A 20,170-nucleotide genomic window follows, 5' to 3' on the forward strand; every position below is an offset into this window, starting at 1 on the left:
TTGAATTGCTGTCTTCACTGCAATTTGCAAATTAGATGCAAATATTCTGCCTACCACAGGAGGGTAATTTATGTGTGGAGCCTACACAGTACTTTCTACATCAAGTCTGAAATACTCTAGGTACTCCACCATTTCCTACAAAAAAAGAATAGTGTAGTGGATCAAACGGAAAGGGACAAAGATATTACGCAAGTAGAGAGAAACCAACAAAATTCTGAAGAAATTCGGAGTGTATGTGAAGTGTGGATATTATACAGAAAGAAAAGGAGACGTCAAAGAAGTCTAATAATTCCATGTGTCCTGCTTGCTGTCACAAGGACAAAATGCCGGACACAAGGTGTGTGTGTCCTTGCGTGCGTATTTTCATGTATGTGTGTGTGCACTGTATGTGTATGCATGTGTTTGTGTATATTTGTGTGTATGCATGTGTGTTTGTATGTGTGTGTATTTGTGTGTGTGTGAGTGTGTGTTTACACACCCACAGCAGCATCAAGAATCACAGCGTGGCTGTATCTCAGAATGACCTCCAAGCCAGTCGGCAGCTGTGTGGACCTCACAGCCACGTAGGTACACCATCACGGTGGCTGGCACACACAAGGCGAGCCAAACCCCCTCCATTCTCAGCCCCCAAACCCTCTGAATGATTCAACCCTCTGTCTCTGTTGCATCACTTTCTATCACCACAGCAATACCACTCCTAGTAGTGTGACTCACATTCAGCTGTGGCCTCCTATCGGCCTCAGTCCAGTTTAGAGTCCAGGTTTCAACATAATGGGGAGGGGGACATTCTCTCAATGTGTCAAGCACTTTTTTGCAACAAAATAGTGAGATTTACTCAGCATGTGAACAAAATATGCAAATACGGTGAGTGTACAAAACATTAAGAACATCTTCCTAATATTGAGTTTCACCTCGCCTTTTGCCCTCAGAACAGACTCAATTTGTCGGGGCATGGACTCTACAAGGTGTCGAAAGCAGTCCATGTTGACTCCAATGCTTCCCACAGTTGTGTCAAGTTGGTTGGATGTCCAACTTGACGTAAAACTGTTGAGCGTGAAAAACCCAGCAGCACTGCAGTTCTTGACACACTCAAACCAGTATATCTGGCACCTACTACCGTACCCCATTCAAAGGCACTTAAATATTTTGTTTTGCCCATTCAACCTCTGAATGGCACACATGCACAATCCATGTCTCAATTGTCTCAAGATCTTTTTCTAACCTGTATCCTTCCCTTCAGCTACACTGAATGAAGTTGATTTAACAGGTGACATTAATAAGGGATCATAGCTTTCAATTGAATTCACCTGGCCAGTCTATGGCATGGAAAGAGTAGGTGTTCCTAATGTTTTGTACACTCAATTTACACTCACTTTGTACAGTGTAAATTGCACCTCTTATTTTTTAGCGTGGAAAATGTCTGTATATCTGCTTGTCTGACGGTCTGTTGGTCTATCTGTTGGTCTGTCTGTCTGCTTGTCTATCTGTCTATCTATCTGTCTGTCTGTTGGTCTGTCTCACTGTCTGGAGGTATACCTGTGGACCACAAGGTGGTAGACCTACATTGGAACCTGTATAGGGAGGTGTGATGGAAACTGGAGCACTGGGATTTGGAATAGCTCCATGCTGAACTGATGATGTCCAAACCAGAGGTCCCGTAAAAGGCCAGTGAAACCCTACAGTATAGAGCCAGCCCTAGCCAGTCAGTCAGCCAGCCAGGCCATGTGTGATCAGGGGTTAAATTGAAGGGGAACAGAGTGGAACAGATGGGAGCATACAGTGGGAATTGAAGTGATTCTCTGTTCAAAATGGTCATCGAAATAGCAACCCCTTTTGGGGACAGTTTTATAGCACTTTAAAAAATAATTCCCAATTGAACCTCTTTGTGTGTCTAGGTGTGTGTGCGGGGGCGAGCAAAAGTGTGCACTCAGTGTCGTCAACTGTTCTTTTGTGAGCACTGAAGACCATCGCAGACGTCTCACTATTTTTTAAAATGTACTTATTCCCTTTATTTCAACTGTATACAAATCAATTCCTGGCTCTTATTACCAGGACTTCGATTGTGTAAATAAATAAAAGATATCTGCCATGATAATTGGGATGTTTCAATTGAGCCTTTATTTGACACACTGAACTTCATCTGACAGTTGTTCCATCTTTGATGTCTTGTTTAAATGTGATCTCCCTACTGATGCTCTGATAGTGTGTTAACTGGGACAGTTCAGCTCTAATTAGGACTCAGATAGATAATTCTACATTGGTGCTATAATTATCATTGGGAGATACAGCACTAGGGCTAGTGGAATGAGTGCGTGTCTGTGTGTGCGCGCGTGTGTCACACAGCAAGCACACATTCACACGATAGGCTACATTCCCAGATTGTTCTCTAAATATGGGACAATGGTTATTGATTTCTTATTTGCAATTTATCTTTTTTTTATCAGCACGCTATTATAAATAATCCATAGATTAAAAGTATCTGCTTAGACAGATCCAATCTCATAGCCTACAATAGTCTACTGTAGCTTTTACTTGAACACAATCACGAGCTTCTGCTTATTTCCCAATACAATGCTGCCTCGATGTCTGTCGGTATAACAAGATAATAACCTTGCATAATTACCCCCTTTACGCGGGACTTTGAATTTCTGGTCTTTGCAGCTAGACACATGCGCAATGCGAGGCATACTGGTCAGTCTCCGAAGCAGCTGTTTTAGGGTTTGAAATTCCAACATGGCAGTGGCTGTGGTCAGTGTTGCCTGCGCTAACTTGGAATGGTTTTAAATCGCAGGCAGCCTCGCTTAACCCACCGCACAGTCATTCATCAGCAAACTCTACCGTGGATCGATGTTGCTCTAACCCCAGAGGTCGACCTGTCGCACATACAGGTAAGCCTTTCCAGAACTAGATTCGAGATGTCCGCAATTAAAGTAGCCGATATTAGGCGAGTCTTGCCTTAGCAGGGCACCCAAGCGCTTTATCCGTAAAGACACCACCACCCTCCGAGACGCAATGAATCATACGGGATTTAAGCATTCACAGTTAAAAACAAGTTTTAGTGGTTTTGCAAATCATTTATCAACGAGTTTGTTCGTTTTAGGATTGTAAAGTAGCGCATTTGCGTTTTGGATTAGTGTCACTTAAAACCGCATGGGTATGTTGTGTTCTTATTTAGGCGATCCAAGGGCTATTGCTCGGTTCGAATGACAGTGCATGTGGGGGGGGATGCTGGGCCGATATTTGAATTGTTTCAAAGTATCCAACTTTTATACATGCATACGGTGATTACAACAAGTATCCCTATGCATCTTATCGTTCGTATGAGCGGATGCAATATCACAGTCCTTGTGACACGCCATCTATTGTTAAAGCACGAGAGTAGCCTATGCTAGAGCTAGTGTATTTTTATTAGGCGAGAGCGATATCACCACATGTAATTTCTCGATAACATAATAACAGTAATCAATGGGCAAATGATCTGGTGTGAACCAAGTGGGTGCACCATCATATGATTTGCCCCCCCCCCCCCCCCCCCCCCCTCTACAGCGCTATCCAACAGCGTTTTGCTGCCAGGGTACACTTTCCCTGTAATAGTATGCATGTAGGTTAGAATGAGTATTGAGAAGCCCTGACTAGAAGGAGAGTAGTGCTTCTTATGTAAAACAACCTTTGGAATTCCTCCTCGTCCAAATTCCAATTCCAATGCTCTCCCCTCTTCTTCCCCGTTATTCGCAGCGAGAAATGATCAGTAGCAGCAGCGTCTATGGTAGGTTATTTTTTCCAATCTTTCATTTGATGAACTGTTGTTGTTATTTTTAAATGGTGGTTGTTTTGACCGTGCTTGTGTTCAAGCATGCGTTTTGTGTCAGTTTCTTTAAAATAATGTCAGGAAATGTTACTGATGTATACTGAGATGTGTTGCATGCGTGTACATTGTTTTGTGAGAGTTTAGCAATGTAGGCCTACATGTTGATTTGTCCATGCTATTAGGCCTATCATCCTCAGGCTTGTGTCCAAGTTAAAACGATTAAAATATCAAAATCATTTTGCATCAGACTCTATCTAGGCCGAATTGTTGCCACTCTCGGAAAACAAATGATTACTATAGTATACCTAATGGAATATTCCTCGCATCAGATGGTCGCCGTGAATGCAAACGGACCCTTGACGTCTGTCTGTGCTGGTTTTGAAGGCACACCATTATGATGCCGATATGTTTTCAGGAATTGCTGCACCCACAACCCCTTTCACGCGCTGAGCTTGGGCAATAGTAGACTAACAGTAATGTGTCCCAGGTTCACTTGTTATGTAGGCTATATTCCGAATATATTAGTCTGCTTAAATTATGACGAATATACCGGTACACGTGTTATACTAATCTTCAAACGTTGTTATTATGGATATACTACTAGTAAATTAGTATAATCAAATGATTAGGAGAATAGACTGTAAGGTTAGCTTTTGTTAGTCTCAGGTGTGGCAAACAATCTGTAATATAATCACAATATATCAGTCATTTGTTTGAATAGAATGTTTCTTATACCAGAAACCTACCCTACAAATAAGAATTATAGATAGTAATTGATTATTAACCTCATCAGAAATGACAAACAGCAGTTTTAAGCAGCTATTAATAACACATTAAGAGGTCATCTTTGTCACCATTAGGCCTTTATCAACATTGATCACTGAAATATATAGCCTAGTTAGGCTATTAGACACATATTTCAAATTGATAAAAGACTATTGAGATATTTTGCATCAAAACCAAAATATCCCGAATGAGCATGACAATAATTCGACTTCATCCTGAATATGTGAGCATAGAAGATTTAGGCCTATCCCATTTCTGGACTGGCTTTGTGGCGCTGATCCGTATGCATCATACAAACTATAATGTGAGGTGTGCAATTCAAAATGAACAAGAATTAACTTTTTTGAAGTCACAAAAAATAGTGTCTGTTCATTAGATAATGTAGTGAAACATTCATCACAAGGTAGGCCAGACAGAATATTATGCACCAAGTCTAATTTGTATTTCTCTGTGTGTTCCGAGAAATAACAAACAGGACTTAGCCTACTTTCTTCAACATCAACATTTTGTTAATTTGTCATGTTAATTTGTCACTAAGTTTTCACTTAGTGTTTTATACCTTAGTATAGAGATGAATGTTAATATTAGCCTCTCTCTCTCTCTCTCTCTCTCTCTCTCTCTCTGAAACGCACCTGTAGTCAGTCACATATGTCGATTGATTATCCTTTTCCACCCCCTTACTTTACTAATTCATTAATTTCATGTAAATCCACTATATATTTGCCTGATGATAGAATAGATTTGTTTTCATTAGATTAGCCCACATAATGCAGCTTGTTATAGTGCAGGCTAATACAGCCAAGAACTTCTCTGGAATAAAGATGAAGACTGTTTCAGATCGAGATATTCCGTTTCATTGTAAAAATGTCCCCTTGCTATAATGCTGTTGCTTGATTCGTTCTCAAATGTATTTTGCTTGATTTATACAGCACATCTGTATTCTGTTTCCGATTCTATTACACACATCATGGAGCCTGTTTGCAAATCCAAATATCTCAGTTTGGGCCCCTACAGATGAGTGATCTCATGTCACATAAGTCAAGGCAAAAGCCCGTGTCAACATTAAACACGATTTATTCCTTTTTTTTAAAAATCAGGACAACTATCTGTACTGATATTTACTGGATTTAATTTGGTTATTTCCTAAATAAGGAAGTTGACGTTCTACGTCATTTAGTGTAGTGATGGATAGCTGGTATGCACTGAGCAGTCTCTTAATGGTGTGTTTCTACCCGGTGGTTCTCCTGATAAATTGATAGAGAGAAGGAAGTTGTGGAGGCTACAGGCACAGAGAGTGACTTATACCCCGTGTCATTTATACTGGCTGTTACTGATGTAATGAGAGTTGTGTGTGTGGGACGGGGGACGGGGGGTGGAGTGTGTGTATGTGTAGGTGTGTTGGATGTATGTGTGTGTGTGTGCGTGTGTGTGTGTGTGTGTGTGTGTGTGCATTCACTTTCACATAGTATTATAATCTTGTACTAAAGATCTAAACACTAAATATCACTATCCACTACACATCCCTACTATATTAGAAACTGAAACTGACAGCACCAATGATTCCCCTCATTATGTACATAATGTCTCATTTTATGTCTTTGTCAGAAGCGCCGTAATAGTTGCTCAAAGAGATAATGAAGGGGATAGTAGAGATATTAGAGAGGGTTAAAGAAAACGGTCTTCACAAACAGAGACACTAACATATAACAGTCTCCTCGCGATTACTTTGTTTATCTAGCTAGTGATTTTCCCTCTGACTCAGAATGAATACAGAGAGCGGTTTGGCGTTAAGGCTAGCTGGACTATTCCCTGTGGGACTAAAGACAGGAATTAGCCTGACAGTTTCTATCCGTCTGTAATGTTTACCATTAAAGAAGCCCTCTCTCTTATTAACGTTCCAAAATGACTCCCTTGCATATACTGAACCCTGGGGGATTACTGCTCAGGAAGATGTATGTAGATGGATTCCTTGTAATGTTAAAGAAAGAGACACTTGTCAGACGCTCTCTCTCTCTCTCGCAAATATCAGTGGATTTCTCTCGTCTGCAGCTCCTGACAAAGGCCGGCTTCAAATGAGATCTAGGCAGGGTTGTCATCTTTTAGCAAATATGTTAAGTGTTGTCTTTTGTGCTCTCCCCATTTCAGCGAGCAAGGAATGACCCCAAGGGAGCCTGGCTCATGCAAATCCCCTCTCTCCCTCTCCCTCTCCCCCTCTCTCTCTCTCTCTCTCTCCCTCTCTCTCTCTCTCTCTCCAAAAACTAGTCCCTGGACTTGTGGCAGCTGGCTATGTTGTCTTTGTGCGTGTCTTTCTGTGTGTGCTGACAACTCTCTCAGTGATCTAAGTTAGAGAGGCACACAGCGCTGGAAACGGGAGGCAGCTGTCTGTTGCTATACTGTCTGTGAGACGAAGAAGCATTCGTTCTGCTGCTGCAAAGATGAACGGCCGCCAATCCGTAAATCCTTGACATCCAGCCTGCCCCTCCTCGCTCTCCTCCTCCACCCCCTCCTCCTCTTCCTCCTCCTTCATTTCTTTTGGATCAGTCTGTCAGCTCTGGCTGTCTGTTTAGATGTTTTTGTGTGTTTGGTGTTCCTCTGACTGACAGTGTATGGGCAAAGGCATTCTTTTGGAAAGTATGATAGTCCCAGAGACAAACGCCTAAATCCTTCCTCTAGCCATTTGAACGGTGATCTGTTTGTTCTTCCCCTCCCTCAGACTGTCACCATGCTGTTATCATTCTGAGTGCTGACAGCCCTGTGTCTTGTGGGGGTTTAGGAGAGAAAGAGGTCTCCTGATGTAGAGCATCTGGTTTAGTACAGTAATACTTGTTACTGTATCTGGTCTAGGAGCATATATACAATGCCTTCAGAAAGTATTCACACCTTTTCTACATTTTGTTGTATTACAGCCTGAATGTAAAATGAATTCAATTTAGATTTGTTGTCACTGGCCCACACACAATACCCCATTATGTCAAAGTGGAATTATGTTTTTTGAAATTTTTACAAATTCATAAAAAATGGAAAGCTGAAATGCCTTGAGTCAATAATTATTCAAGCCCCTTTCTATGGCAAGTCTAAATAAGTCCAGGAGTAAAAATGTGCTTAAGAAGTCACAGAATAAAACAAGCAGACATTTGATACACACTTTGGATGGTGTGTCAATATACCCAGTCACTACAAAGGTACAGGTGTCCTTCCTAACTCAGTTGCCGGAGAGGAAGGAAACTGCTCAGGAATTTCACCATGAGGCCATTGGTGACTTTAAAATAGTTTCAGAGTTTAATATCTGTTATAGGAGAAAACTGAGGATGGATCAACAACATTGTATTTACTCAACAGCACTAACCTAATTGACAGAGTGAAAAGAAGGAAGCCTATACAGAATACAAATATTCCAAAACATGCATCCTGTTTGCAATAAGGCACTAAAGTAATGCTGCAAAAAATGTGTCAAAGCCATTAATTATTTGTGTTAATACAACACATTACTGAGTACCACTCTCCATATTTTCAAGCATAGTGGTGGCTGCATCATGTTATGGGTATGCTTGTAATCGTTAAGACTGGGGAGTTTTTCAGGATAAAAAATCTATAGAATTGAGCTTAGCACAGGCAAAATCCTAGAGGAAAACCTGATTCAGTCTGCTTTCCACCAGACATTGAGAGATGAATTCACCTTTCAGAAGGACAATAACCTAAAATAGAAAGCCAAATCTACACTGGAGTTTCTTACCAAGATAACAGTGGATGTTCCTGAGTGCCCAAGTTACAGTTTTGACTCAAATCTACTTGAAAATGTATTGCAAGAGCTACAAATTATTGTCTAGCAATGACCAACAACCAATTTGACAGAGCTTGATTCATTTTTAAAAGAATAATGTTCAAATGTTGCACAATCCAGGTGTGCAAAGCTCTTAGAGACTAAACCAGAAAGATTCACAGCTGTAATCTTTGCAGGTGCTTCTACAAATTATAGACTCAGGGTGTGAATACTTATGCAAATCAGACATGAATGTATTTCATTTTCAAAACATTTGCAAAAAATGTCTATAAACATGTTTTCACTTTGTCATTATGGGGTATTGTGTATAAATGAAAATAAATACATGTAATACATTTTGAATTCAAGCTGTTACACAACAGAGTGTGGAATACTGTAATTCAAGAGGTATGAATACTTTCTGAAGGCACAGTACTTTAGGTATCACCATATACCCAGTAATAAGGGGAGGGATGTCTTTTTTTGTATGTATGGATGTTTTCATTATGGTGACGATAGTCAGCACTTTGTATTCATTAGCCTATTTAGTATTTTGAGTATGCTATTTTAAGTGGGCCCCATTATTGTAAAATCTATTGTTATCATTTTTTTACCGTAAAATACTTTTCCCATCATTCAACATTACAAGTGGGTTTCAGGGAGTTTTTTTCCTGACGTTGTAATTGTGTATGGTGCAGAAAGACAAGTGTGAAAGCTCAGGTGTGTGTTGAGATTTGTGGTAGTAAATTAGTAGAGTAAAGGAATCAGTATGGGGCCTGGATGGAGAAGCAGTGTCAGACAACAGTCCACTAGTGACCATCTACCGTTTCAAACACTTTACCCATCATGCAATTACACTCATCTGTGAACACTTGAGACAGACAGCACTCATCTTGGGAACATCGCACTGTTTCTTCATCCAGAGTTCAGCTGAATTCACCTTGGTGTGAATACAGGAATTAAAAGAATATCTTCCCTGTGCATGGCAAGTGCTCAAAGTGTTTGAAGTTCCCCTGTTTTTGATGTAATGCACCATTTTCATAGGTTTAATCAAATCGAAGCTATGGATTTTTCCCCCTCTCTTTTTTTCACTGCCCATTTGGAATTTTAATCAGTCATTTCTCACCCCGCGTGGCTTCTCTCCTGCTCAATCTCTCCATACTACCCATGGCTAAGATTCTCTTAGATATTAACACATTCTACTGAGGTGATGGGAAAAGTTAAATATGCTAAAGACTTATTAAAGCCAACGTCCTGCTAACGGATATTCGGCTTCGTTAGATCCACTATACACCACGTCTTATCCTGTACATTGTATTTTCAAATGAGACCTTCGATGATTCTAATTAAGTTATTGATATGGACATCTGAGTTAAACGGTGCGTTGATATGCGAATTGCCTGATGAGGGAACCAGTTATTAAACGATGACTGCTTTTTTTCAGGGCTGCTGGGTGGAGAGAAAAGACAGCAGCAGAGAGAGGGATAGAATTGAGTCATCTCTCATCTCTCATCTGCCTGTGATCTGATCCTATATCTTACTCTGTGCGTCTCGGCTGGTGTACAGCTTGATTAGGCAGACGATCATTGGAGAATCGCGCAATCTCTCTCTCTCTTTCTCTTGTCAGCCGCGGTCAAGTAAGTCCCTGCCTGGCATATTTATTCACCCAGCCCCTCTCTCCGCAGAGTTGTGTGTGTGTGTGTGTGTGTGTGTGTCTGACAGCTTGGCAGGCTACCAGGGGGTGGCATAAAGGACCTTGAGTGGCTGGGCTGGGTGTGTTATGTGTGTGTGTGTGTGTGTGTGTGTGTGTGTGTGTGTGTGTGTGTGTGTGTGTGTGTGTGTGTGTGTGTGTGTGTGTGTGTGTGTGTGTGTGTGTGTGTGTGTGTGTGTGTGTGTGTGTGTGTGTGTGTGTGTGTGTGTGTGTGTGTGTGTGTGCGGCATGGCCAGCACGGCAGCCTGTGGCCTGTCTCCGGGAGGGAGGGGAGAGAAACAGACAGCGAGGATGGAGGAGAGTAGTGTTTTGTAAAGTGCCGCGTCCAGCAGAAGCGTGTGCATAATCAGGTTGATCTGCGGGGGACCTGTGGAGAAGGGTGTGTGTCTGTGTGCGGCAATGTGTATGCAAGCATGTTTGTGTCTTTGTGGGTGTGCTTGCCAATTTGTGTGTTAGAGTCTCTATCAGTTTTTGTGTGTTTGTGTCGGGTGCAGGGTTTGGCTGTGTGTGAGAATGTAGACTCGGCTAAGGATGTACTGTATGCACTGGGTAATGAGATGCAGCTCTGAGCTCCTCAACCTGGTTTCATACATTATCCATATAGGCAGATACACGCGTGGTATTGACTTTTGAGTGGGTGTGCATCAGTCGTGGGAGTTGTTTTGGGTCAAAGAGGAAGATTTTTTTTTTTTTTAAACCCAACCGATGCAATTGCTTCCATTATTTTCAGAAGGTTTTGTTTGACATGTAGAAAATATATCCTCTTCTACTTTTAACTCACCACTCGCTTGTTTTAGTCTTATTAGATAGAAAACATGCAAAAATCGGTGTTTGTGTGTGTGGGTGTTCTTCTTGTATGTGTTTCTGTTCTTAGAGTGTGTGTGGCAAAAGAACCTCATCACATTTAGTGTTGAATTGAGAGACTTGGCCAACTTCCACCCTCCACCCGGTCCTCACATTAATCCTGTTCCCCACACTCCTCCGGGCCAATGAGAACCCTGGGGGGGCTCAATGACATGATTACTAATGTGTGCTTTGGAATAAAGACTGCCGTTGTGTCCTGCAAAGCTCATAAACCACTGTATGATTTGTCCATTGTTGTCAAATCACTTTGCTTTCGCCAAGAACTAGGCATTTCACTGAAGGCTTAATGCTTTTGAAACCGCCCGCGACGTATTCGAGTTCCTCTTTTGTTACTTTGGCCGGGAAACTGCCAAGAGCGCTGCGCTGAATATTGTTGTCAGAAAAGAAAAGGGGGGTTTTGCCAGAAGAGTCCATTGAGCAGACTGAATGGACCATTCATATTTAAGACGAATTACCCAGGCGCCATATTGTTGGCGCAACAAGGCTAAACGCTCTCCAACAAGGGCGAGATTGTGGGTATTTTGACGAGTTGTGAAAGTGTAAAAAGCATGGGTCCTTAAAAAAGTTTCAAAAAGAACTGGGCCGTATGAATGGAATAAAATCATTGTTGCAATATTATGAAAAGTGGTGCGAGGATTTTTAAAGTGGTAGTAGAAAGGGCTGGTAATTGGCAGGGACCTCACGGTACAATATTATCACCATACTTAGGTGTCGATACAATATGTATTGTGATTCTCACGGTTCTATATGTATTGCGATTCGAAGATGGAGAACAAGCTATAAAGGGAAAATACTGGAGTTTTAGTGCAGGTACAGCCAACTAGCGCAAAAATAATATTGTAGTATTGTCAAAATGGTACGATGCGAAATATCGTCAAAAATAATATCCCGATATGTAACTGTATCGATTTTTCCCCACATCACTAACTGGTAGCTGTAGATTTTTCTCAGGGTCGAACACATTTGTCATTTTAGAGACAGCTAGAGGTGATAGTTTTATGGTTGTACTTCAAAGCACCATATTAAATTCACAATGTATTGTTAAGAAAGCAAAAGGTTCACTTACTGTTCTCCAGAATGGGTTTTATTGAAGCTCGTGATACTGCAACATTTCAACTTACCCATATTTGTCCGGCGCCAATGTCAGTTATCCCTCTCTTTCCATGAATTTTACAATGCAACCCAGTTATTTGCTACAGACACCTTTCCCCCAGCATTCTCCACTAATAATCCTAATAGCAGAATATTCTTAACAACAGACATAACCTTTAGAATGTACTACCCAGCTAACACATTTTGATTCCAAGAACATTGTAGGAAAACCAAAGGAGAACCTTCCGGGAATGTTCTGTGCTAGCTGGGTACAGTACCACACCCTTTAATTTGTTCTGAAGCACTAGAATCTCTGCTCACTTGGACGGCAGTCCAGTCCTGTTTAAAGTATGGTATTAGCTCGCTAGGCTATCCCTTAGCATAGTGTCATCTAGTCTAGAGCCTTTATGTCACCCTGGCCATGCATTCACCCGGGTATTAATCACCACTGTGGATCTGCGTCTTAGAGGATTATCAAATGTATTGTTTGGCTGCCTGGGACTGTAATGGGTGTTTAATTACTCAATAAAAGCGCTTTTATTGATTTCAGTCCTCCCGTGTATCGAGCAAATGGTATTGATCTGGCTCTCCGCTGCAACATGATCGCCTGTGAAGGAGAATTAGAGCTGCCCGCCTGCCTGCCAATGGGCCTGCTCGTTCATTAGTAGCACATTACATACTGGGTTGGTTCAGACATAAGATTGGTAAGATCAGGGTCTAGACAAGACAAACAGTTAGCTTCTGTACCTTAAATATGTAGATTTCCTGATATTACACATTTACCGGAAGTTAGTCTGATTTCAGTAGAATCATTATCAATATGGTTATGTGGTGTTCTGTTAGCACAATTAAGACTCTCTCCTATGACTTGCTATAGTCTAGCTGAGATAGAGCTAAGCTCTGAGATGTCTACCTGCTAAACGGCTTGTTTCTGTAATCTGCATGCCCATTGTGGTCTCCCAGGCACAATGCTCATAATGCCTTATTTCTCCAGCCCTCCCCCTAACGATTACAGGGGTGTGAAATCATCCTAACACGAGGGAAAATGTATGTGTATTAGGAGATTATAGTAGTTGAGTGCTATCTTTAAGTACGTCTTTCATTGTGTGTTCGCGCATGCGCACATGCGTGGAACGACAGTACCAAATATCGGATTTTTAGGCCACACCTGAATAACGTGATAAAGACTACATCTAATCCTTAATACTGTAAATTTATAGGTCACCTAGGGCAAATCAATCTTAGTCTCTCTCATATCTTCAAGCATTTCAAATGAATGTTTCCCCACTTAGCAGTGAGACAGAGGAGTCAGTGTGGAGACGTTAGTGAAAAAAAGGAGAGGGCCGCGTAGCGTGGGGGAGACGGACCTCGACAGACCATAATAGCAGCACTGTACAACATGGACTACAGTGCCTTTGTAGATAAAGGGATTTTCATGGTGATTCACTTGAACACAGACATGAGTGAAATGTGCTCGGACTGTGGATAATATGAAGTTATTCTCACCTCTCACAACTATAGTTGAAATCCTTTGTACTGTGCCGGTGGTCAGCGAGAGATATTGTACGGTTGTATTTAATAGATATTAGATTTAGAGCTTAGTGTCCGTGTGCGGCCACATCAGTCATCAACCACACTCCATCACTTGTAAATAACCTGAGATGATCATTACTTCAGTCCTGGGGTCATGGTTTCCCACCATTTTCACATTGAGGACCACAACATATCTTTCAGACTGTCAAATATCCCTAGCTTCCATTAAACATGATATAGATTACTATATGGTTAGCAGTCAAATTATTATTTTGATGAAAAGAAAAACGAGGTTCATTTGGAAAACGAGGTTCACATGGAATGGGCTGTCTACATACTTGTGTCCACTTGCATTCGTCTATGTCTAATTAATGTACATGAGCAATCTGTAAACATAAAGATATGCATATTCCCCTCCCCTTTTACCCTCATGTACCCTCCCAGTACCATCTCTGTGGTCAGAGTGAGTGTTGGAGAAGACTATTCATTCCGTGCTGAACCGGTGAACTAAGTAATCTGAATGTGCAAGAGGGACAGGCCTATTGGTTTACAAATCAATTGGCTGCATGTCCATGCCATTAGGTTGACATGTTACGGACGCAGTAAGAAGTGGTCGTAGAGGCAGGCTGTGGTTTGTCCCCCTGCTCCCCTGGACCTAGTCCAGCTCCTAGACTCGCTTATCTCTGTTTCCATTCATTCTCTCTGTCTTTTCTTCGCTCCACCACTGTTTGGCTATTCTCAGTGGATGAGTGCTTCAGGGGATATTGCTTACGGGAAAGTGTTTGTGTGTGTGTGTGTGTGTGTGTGTGTGTGTGTGTGTGTGTGTGTGTGTGTGTGTGCGTGCGTGCGTGCGTGCGTGCGTGCGTGTGGAGAGAGAGGAGATATTTTGGCCAATGAACCCTTGTTTAGCTCCATCCTCCAGCTCTGCTTCTTGGAGTGAGTAAGTGCTCCCTAGGGAGAGAGGGCTGTAGTTTACCCAGCCTTAATGCACACACACACACACACACACACACACACACACACACACACACACACACACACACACACACACACACACACACACACACACACACACACACACACACACACACACACACACACACAGCACACACAGGCTGGCTCAGTGATGTGTGGTGCTGTGGGATAGGAAACAAAAGTAATCTGAAGAGATTCCCATGTTAGACACTGCCTCATAGCCTCATTTCTCTTGGCTGAAGTCAATTTAGGAATATGTTTGAATAGCTCATTTAATACACAGTTCATAATTGCCCACACCTCTATAAGAAATCAAATCAAATTTTATTGGTCACATACACATGGTTAGTAGATGTTAATGCGAGTGTAGCGAAATGCTTGTGCTTCTAGTTCCAACAGTGCAGTAATATCTAACAAGTAATCTAACAATTCCCAACAACTACCTAATACACACAAGTGTAAAGGAATGAAGAATATGTACATAAAAATATATGAGTGAGTGATGGTACAGAACGGCATAGGCAAGATGCAGTAGATGGTATTGAGTACAGTATATACATATGAGATGAGTAATGTAGGGTATGTAAACATTATATGAAGTGGCATTGTTTAAAGTGGCGCTGCTGCGCCTTCTTCACAACGCTGTCTGTGTGGGTGGACCAATTCAGTTTGTCCGTGATGTGTACGCCGAGGAACTTAAAACTTACTACCCTCTCCACTACTGTCCCGTCGATGTGGATAGGGGGGTGTTCCCTCTGCTGTTTCCTCAAGTCCACGATCATCTCCTTTGTTTTGTTGGCGTTGAGTGTGAGGTTATTTTCCTGACACCACACACCGAGGGCCCTCACCTCCTCCCTGTAGGCCGCCTCGTCATTATTAGTAATCAAGCCTACCACTGTAGTGTCGTCTGCAAACTTGATGATTGAGTTGGAGGCGTGCATGGCCACGCAGTCGTGGGTGAACAGTGAGTACAGGAGAGGGCTCAGAACGCACCCTTGTGGGGCCCCAGTGTTGAGGATCAGCGGGGTGGAGATGTTGTTACCTACCCTCACCACCTGGGGGCGGCCTGTCAGGAAGTCCATGACCCAGTTGCACAGGGCGGGGTCGAGACCCAGGGTCTCGAGCTTGATGACGAGTTTGGAGGGTACAATGGTGTTAAATGCTGAGCTGTAGTCGATGAACAGCATTCTCACATAGGTATTCCTCTTGTCTAGATGGGTTAGGGCAGTGTGCAGTGTGGTTGCGATTGCCTCGTCTGTGGACCTATTGGGGCGGTAAGCAAATTGGAGTGGGTCTAGGGTGTCAGGTAGGGTGGAGGTGATATGGTCGTTGACTAGTCTCTCAAAGCACTTCATGATGACGGAAGTGAGTGCTACGGGGTGGTAGTCGTTTAGCTCAGTTACCTTAGCTTTCTTGGGAACAGGAACAATGGTGGCCCTCTTGAAGCATGTGGGAACAGCAGACTGGGATAAGGATTGATTGAATATGTCCGTAAACACACCAGCCAGCTGGTCTGCGCATGCTCTGAGGACGCGGCTGGGGATGCCGTCTGGGCCTGCAGCCTTGCGAGGGTTAACGCGCTTAAATGTTTTACTCACGTCGGCTGCAGTGAAGGAGAGTCCGCAGGTTTTGGTATCAGGCCGTGTCAGTGGCACTGTATTGTCCTCAAAGCGAGCAAAGAAGTTGTTTAGTCTGTCTGGGAGCAAGACATTCTGGTCCGCGATGGGGCTTGTTTTCTTTTTGTAATCCGTGATTGACTGTAGACCCTGCCACATACCTCTTGTGTCTGAGCCGTTGAATTGCGACTCTACTTTGTCTCTATACTGACGCTTAGCTTGTTTGTTTGCCTTGCGGAGGGAATAGCTACACTGTTTGTATTCGGTCATGTTTCCGGTCACCTTGCCCTGATTAAAATGGTGGTTCGCGCTTTCAGTTTCGTGCAAATGCTGCCATCAATCCACAGTTTCTGGTTTGGGAATGTTTTAATAGTTGCTGTGTGTATGACATCGCCGATGCACTTGCTAATTAACTCGCTCACCGAATCAGCGTATTCGTCAATGTTGTTGTTTGATGCAATGCGGAACATATCCCAGTCCACGTGATCGAAGCAATCTTGAAGCGTGGAATCAGATTGGTCGGACCAGCGTTGAACAGACCTGAGCGCGGGAGCTTCCTGTTTTAGTTTCTGTCTATAGGCTGGGAGCAACAAAATGGAGTCGTGGTCAGCTTTTCCGAAAGGAGGGCGGTGGAGGGCCTTATATGCGTCGCGGAAGTTAGAATAACAATGATCTAGGGTTTTACCATTCCTGGTTGCACAATCGATATGCTGATAGAATTTAGGGAGTCTTGTTTTCAGATTAGCTTTGTTAAAATCCCCAGCTACAATGAATGCAGCCTCAGGATATGTGGTTTCCTGTTTACATAGAGTCAATTGAAGTTCGTTCAGGGCCATCAATGTGTCTGCTTGGGGAGGAATATATGCGGCTGTGATTATAATCGAAGAGAATTCTCTTGGTAGATAATGCGGTCGACATTTGATTGTAAGGAATTCTAAGTCAGGTGAACAGAAGGACTTGAGTTCCTGTATGTTGTTATGATCACACCACGTCTCGTTAATCATAAGGCATACCCTCCCCCGCCCTTCTTCTTACCAGAAAGATGCTTGTTTCTGTCGGCGCGATGTGTGAAGAAACCAGCTAGCTGTACCGACTCCGATAGCGTGTCTCGAGTGAGCCATGTTTCCGTGAAGCAAAGAACGTTACAGTCTCTTATGTCTCTCTGGAATGCTACCCTTGCTCAGATTTCATCTACCTTGTTGTCAAGAGACTGGACATTGGCGAGTAGTATGCTCGGGAGCGGTGCGCGATGTGCCCGTCTACGGAGCCTGACCAGAAGACCGCTCCGTCTGCCCCTTCTACAGCGTCGTTGTTTTGGGTTGCCGGCTGGGATCCATAGTCCTGGGTGGTGGGCAAAATAGAGGATCCGCTTCGGGAAAGTCGTATTCCTGGTCGTAATGATGGTGAGTTGACGTTGCTCTTATATCCAATAGTTCCTCCCGACTGTATGTAATAAAACCTAAGATTACCTGGGGTACCAATGTAAGAAATAACATGTAAAAAAACTAAATACTGCATAGTTTCCTAGGAACGCTAAGCGAGGCGGCCATCTCTGTCGGCGCGGGAAGTAGATGGCCGAGCGGCATAGGCAAGGTGCAGTAGATGGTATATAATACAGTATATACATCTGATATGAGTAATGTAAGGTATGTAAACATTATTAAAGTGGCATTATTTAAATTGACTAGTGATCCAGTTATTAAAGTGTCCAGTGATTGGGTCTCAATGTAGGCAGCCTCTCTGAGTTAGTGATTGCTGTTTAGCAGTCTGATGGCCTTAAGATAGAAGCTGTTTCTCAATCTCTCGGTCCCAGCTTTGATGCACCAGTACTGACCTCACCTTCTGGATGATAGCAGTGTGAACAGGCAGTGGCTTGGGTGGTTGTTGTCCTATAATAAGGCCCATTGCAAAAATGTTATATGTAATTCACTACAGGTACCTGTGTGAGCTAGTCTAGCTGGGTTAGGATGTTGTAATTCACTGCAGGTTGTCATGTACAAATCTTCCCAGTGTGAAATAGTTCTCAATCGTTCTGATTGTGAAGTCAGGTCGAGGCAGGATGTGAGAGAAACATCCACACGAGCTCAGCCATCCACTTAAAGAGACGAGCTCAGCCATCCACATAAAGAGACGAGCTCAGCCATCCACATAAAGAGACGAGCTCAGCCATCCACATAAAGAGACGAGCTCAGCCATCCACATAAAGAGATGAGCTCAGACATCCACATGAAGAGACGAGCTCAGCCATCCACATACAGAGACGAGCTCAGCCATCCACATAAAGAGACGAGCTCAGCCATTCACATAAAGAGACTAGCTCAGACATCCACATAAAGAGACGAGCTCAGCCATCCACAGAAAGAGACGAGCTCAGCCATCCACATGAAGAGACGAGCTCAGCCATCCACATGAAGAGACGAGCTCAGCCATCCACATGAAGAGACGAGCTCAGCCATCCACATGAAGAGATGAGCTCAGCCATCCACATAAAGAGACGAGCTCAGCCATCCACATAAAGAGACGAGCTCAGCCATCCACATAAAGAGACGAGCTCAGCCATCCACATAAAGAGACGAGCTCAGCCATCCACATAAAGAGACAAGCTCAGCCATCCACATAAAGAGACGAGCTCAGCCATCCACATAAAGAGATGTGCGTGCAATTAACTGGGAACATTTTCGCTGGAAGATATTATACAGCATGACGTCACAATCAGAACACAATCAAAACGATTTAGAACTATTTCACACTGGGAAGATTATTACATGACACAGGTACCTGTGTGAGTAAGGCTAGCTGGGCTAGCATGTTGCTCCATCCTCCAGCTCACACAGGTACCTGTAGTGGATTATAGCCCAGCAAGCCTTGCTCACACAGGTACATGTGTCGTGTTTCCCAATGTACATGGTCATTGAACACTTGCTCCATTTAATAATGTTTACATAATGTTTTACCCATTTTATATCTATATACTGTGTTCTAGTCAAGGCTCATTCTATATAACTACTGCTGTACACACCTTTGATATTCATATCACACCTTTGATGTCCATATGGTCTATATACAACAATATATACACTGTATATATTTATATATAGCTTGGGGCGGCAGGTAGCCTAGTGGTTAGAGCGTTGGGCCAGTAACCGAAAGGTTGCTAGATTGAATCCCTGAGCTGACAAGATAAAGATCTGTCGTTCTGCCCCTGAACAAGGCAGTTAACCCAGTCATTGTAAATGAGAATTTGTTCTTAACTGACTTGCCTAGTTAAATAAAGGTTAAATAAAAAATACTCTCAACTCTGACATTGCTCGTTCTATTTCTTAATTTGTGTGTATTGTGTGTATTATTACGTATATTGCACTGCTGGAGCTAGAAACACGAGCATTTCGCTGCACCTGCGATAACATCTGCAAAATATGTCTAGGGACCAGTAAAATTTGTTTTGATTTGTAATTGGGTGTGAGCTAGGCTAGCATGGCTATCATGTTGTAATTGGGCTAATGTGTAGAGCTAGGCTACCTGGGCTAGCATGTTGTAATCGGGCTAATGTGTAGAGCTAGGCTACCTGGGCTAGCATGTTGTAATTGGGCTAATTAATGTGTAGAGCTAGGCTACCTGGGCTAGCATGTTGTAATTGGGCTAATGTGTAGAGCTAGGCTACCTGGGCTAGCATGTTGTAATTGGGTTAATGTGTAGAGCTAGGCTACCTGGGCTAGCATGTTGTAATTGGGTTAATGTGTACCAGGTCTTGGAGGGTCAGTCAAGTGAGAGTGTCAGTGTGGTGTGTCGCATTTCCTTTCCTTTATTTTACTTTCCTCTCTCTCTCTCTCTCCCTCTCTCTCTCTCTCTCTCTCTCTCTCTCTCTCTTTTTCTCTCTCGCTCTCTCTTTCTGTTAGCCCCCCCTCTCTCTCTCTCTCTCTCTCACTGATTGTCTGAAAGTGTGATCACAGTAAGGTAGGAGATGACTGACTTTTGCAGTACTGTGTTGTCCAGAGGAAGGGGGTAGACGTTGCCCATAGCAACTG

At 42.9% G+C, this 20,170-nt stretch overlaps 1 protein-coding gene across 1 annotated transcript in view; it reads left to right on the forward strand.

The window, feature by feature from the left end:
• The first annotated feature begins 2,664 nt into the window (after positions 1–2,664).
• Positions 2,665–20,170, forward strand: part of LOC129840297 (fidgetin-like) — a 39,769-nt gene continuing 22,263 nt past the window's right edge. Inside the window, exons 1-2 of the mRNA XM_055908096.1 lie at positions 2,665–2,888; positions 3,736–3,766. Coding sequence (XP_055764071.1) covers positions 2,775–2,888; positions 3,736–3,766 — 145 coding nt within the window. The 5' untranslated portion in view covers positions 2,665–2,774. The remainder of the gene's footprint in view (positions 2,889–3,735; positions 3,767–20,170) is intronic.

Source organism: Salvelinus fontinalis, chromosome 41 (genome assembly GCF_029448725.1).
Source record: "Salvelinus fontinalis isolate EN_2023a chromosome 41, ASM2944872v1, whole genome shotgun sequence".
Classification (NCBI taxonomy): domain Eukaryota; kingdom Metazoa; phylum Chordata; class Actinopteri; order Salmoniformes; family Salmonidae; genus Salvelinus; species Salvelinus fontinalis.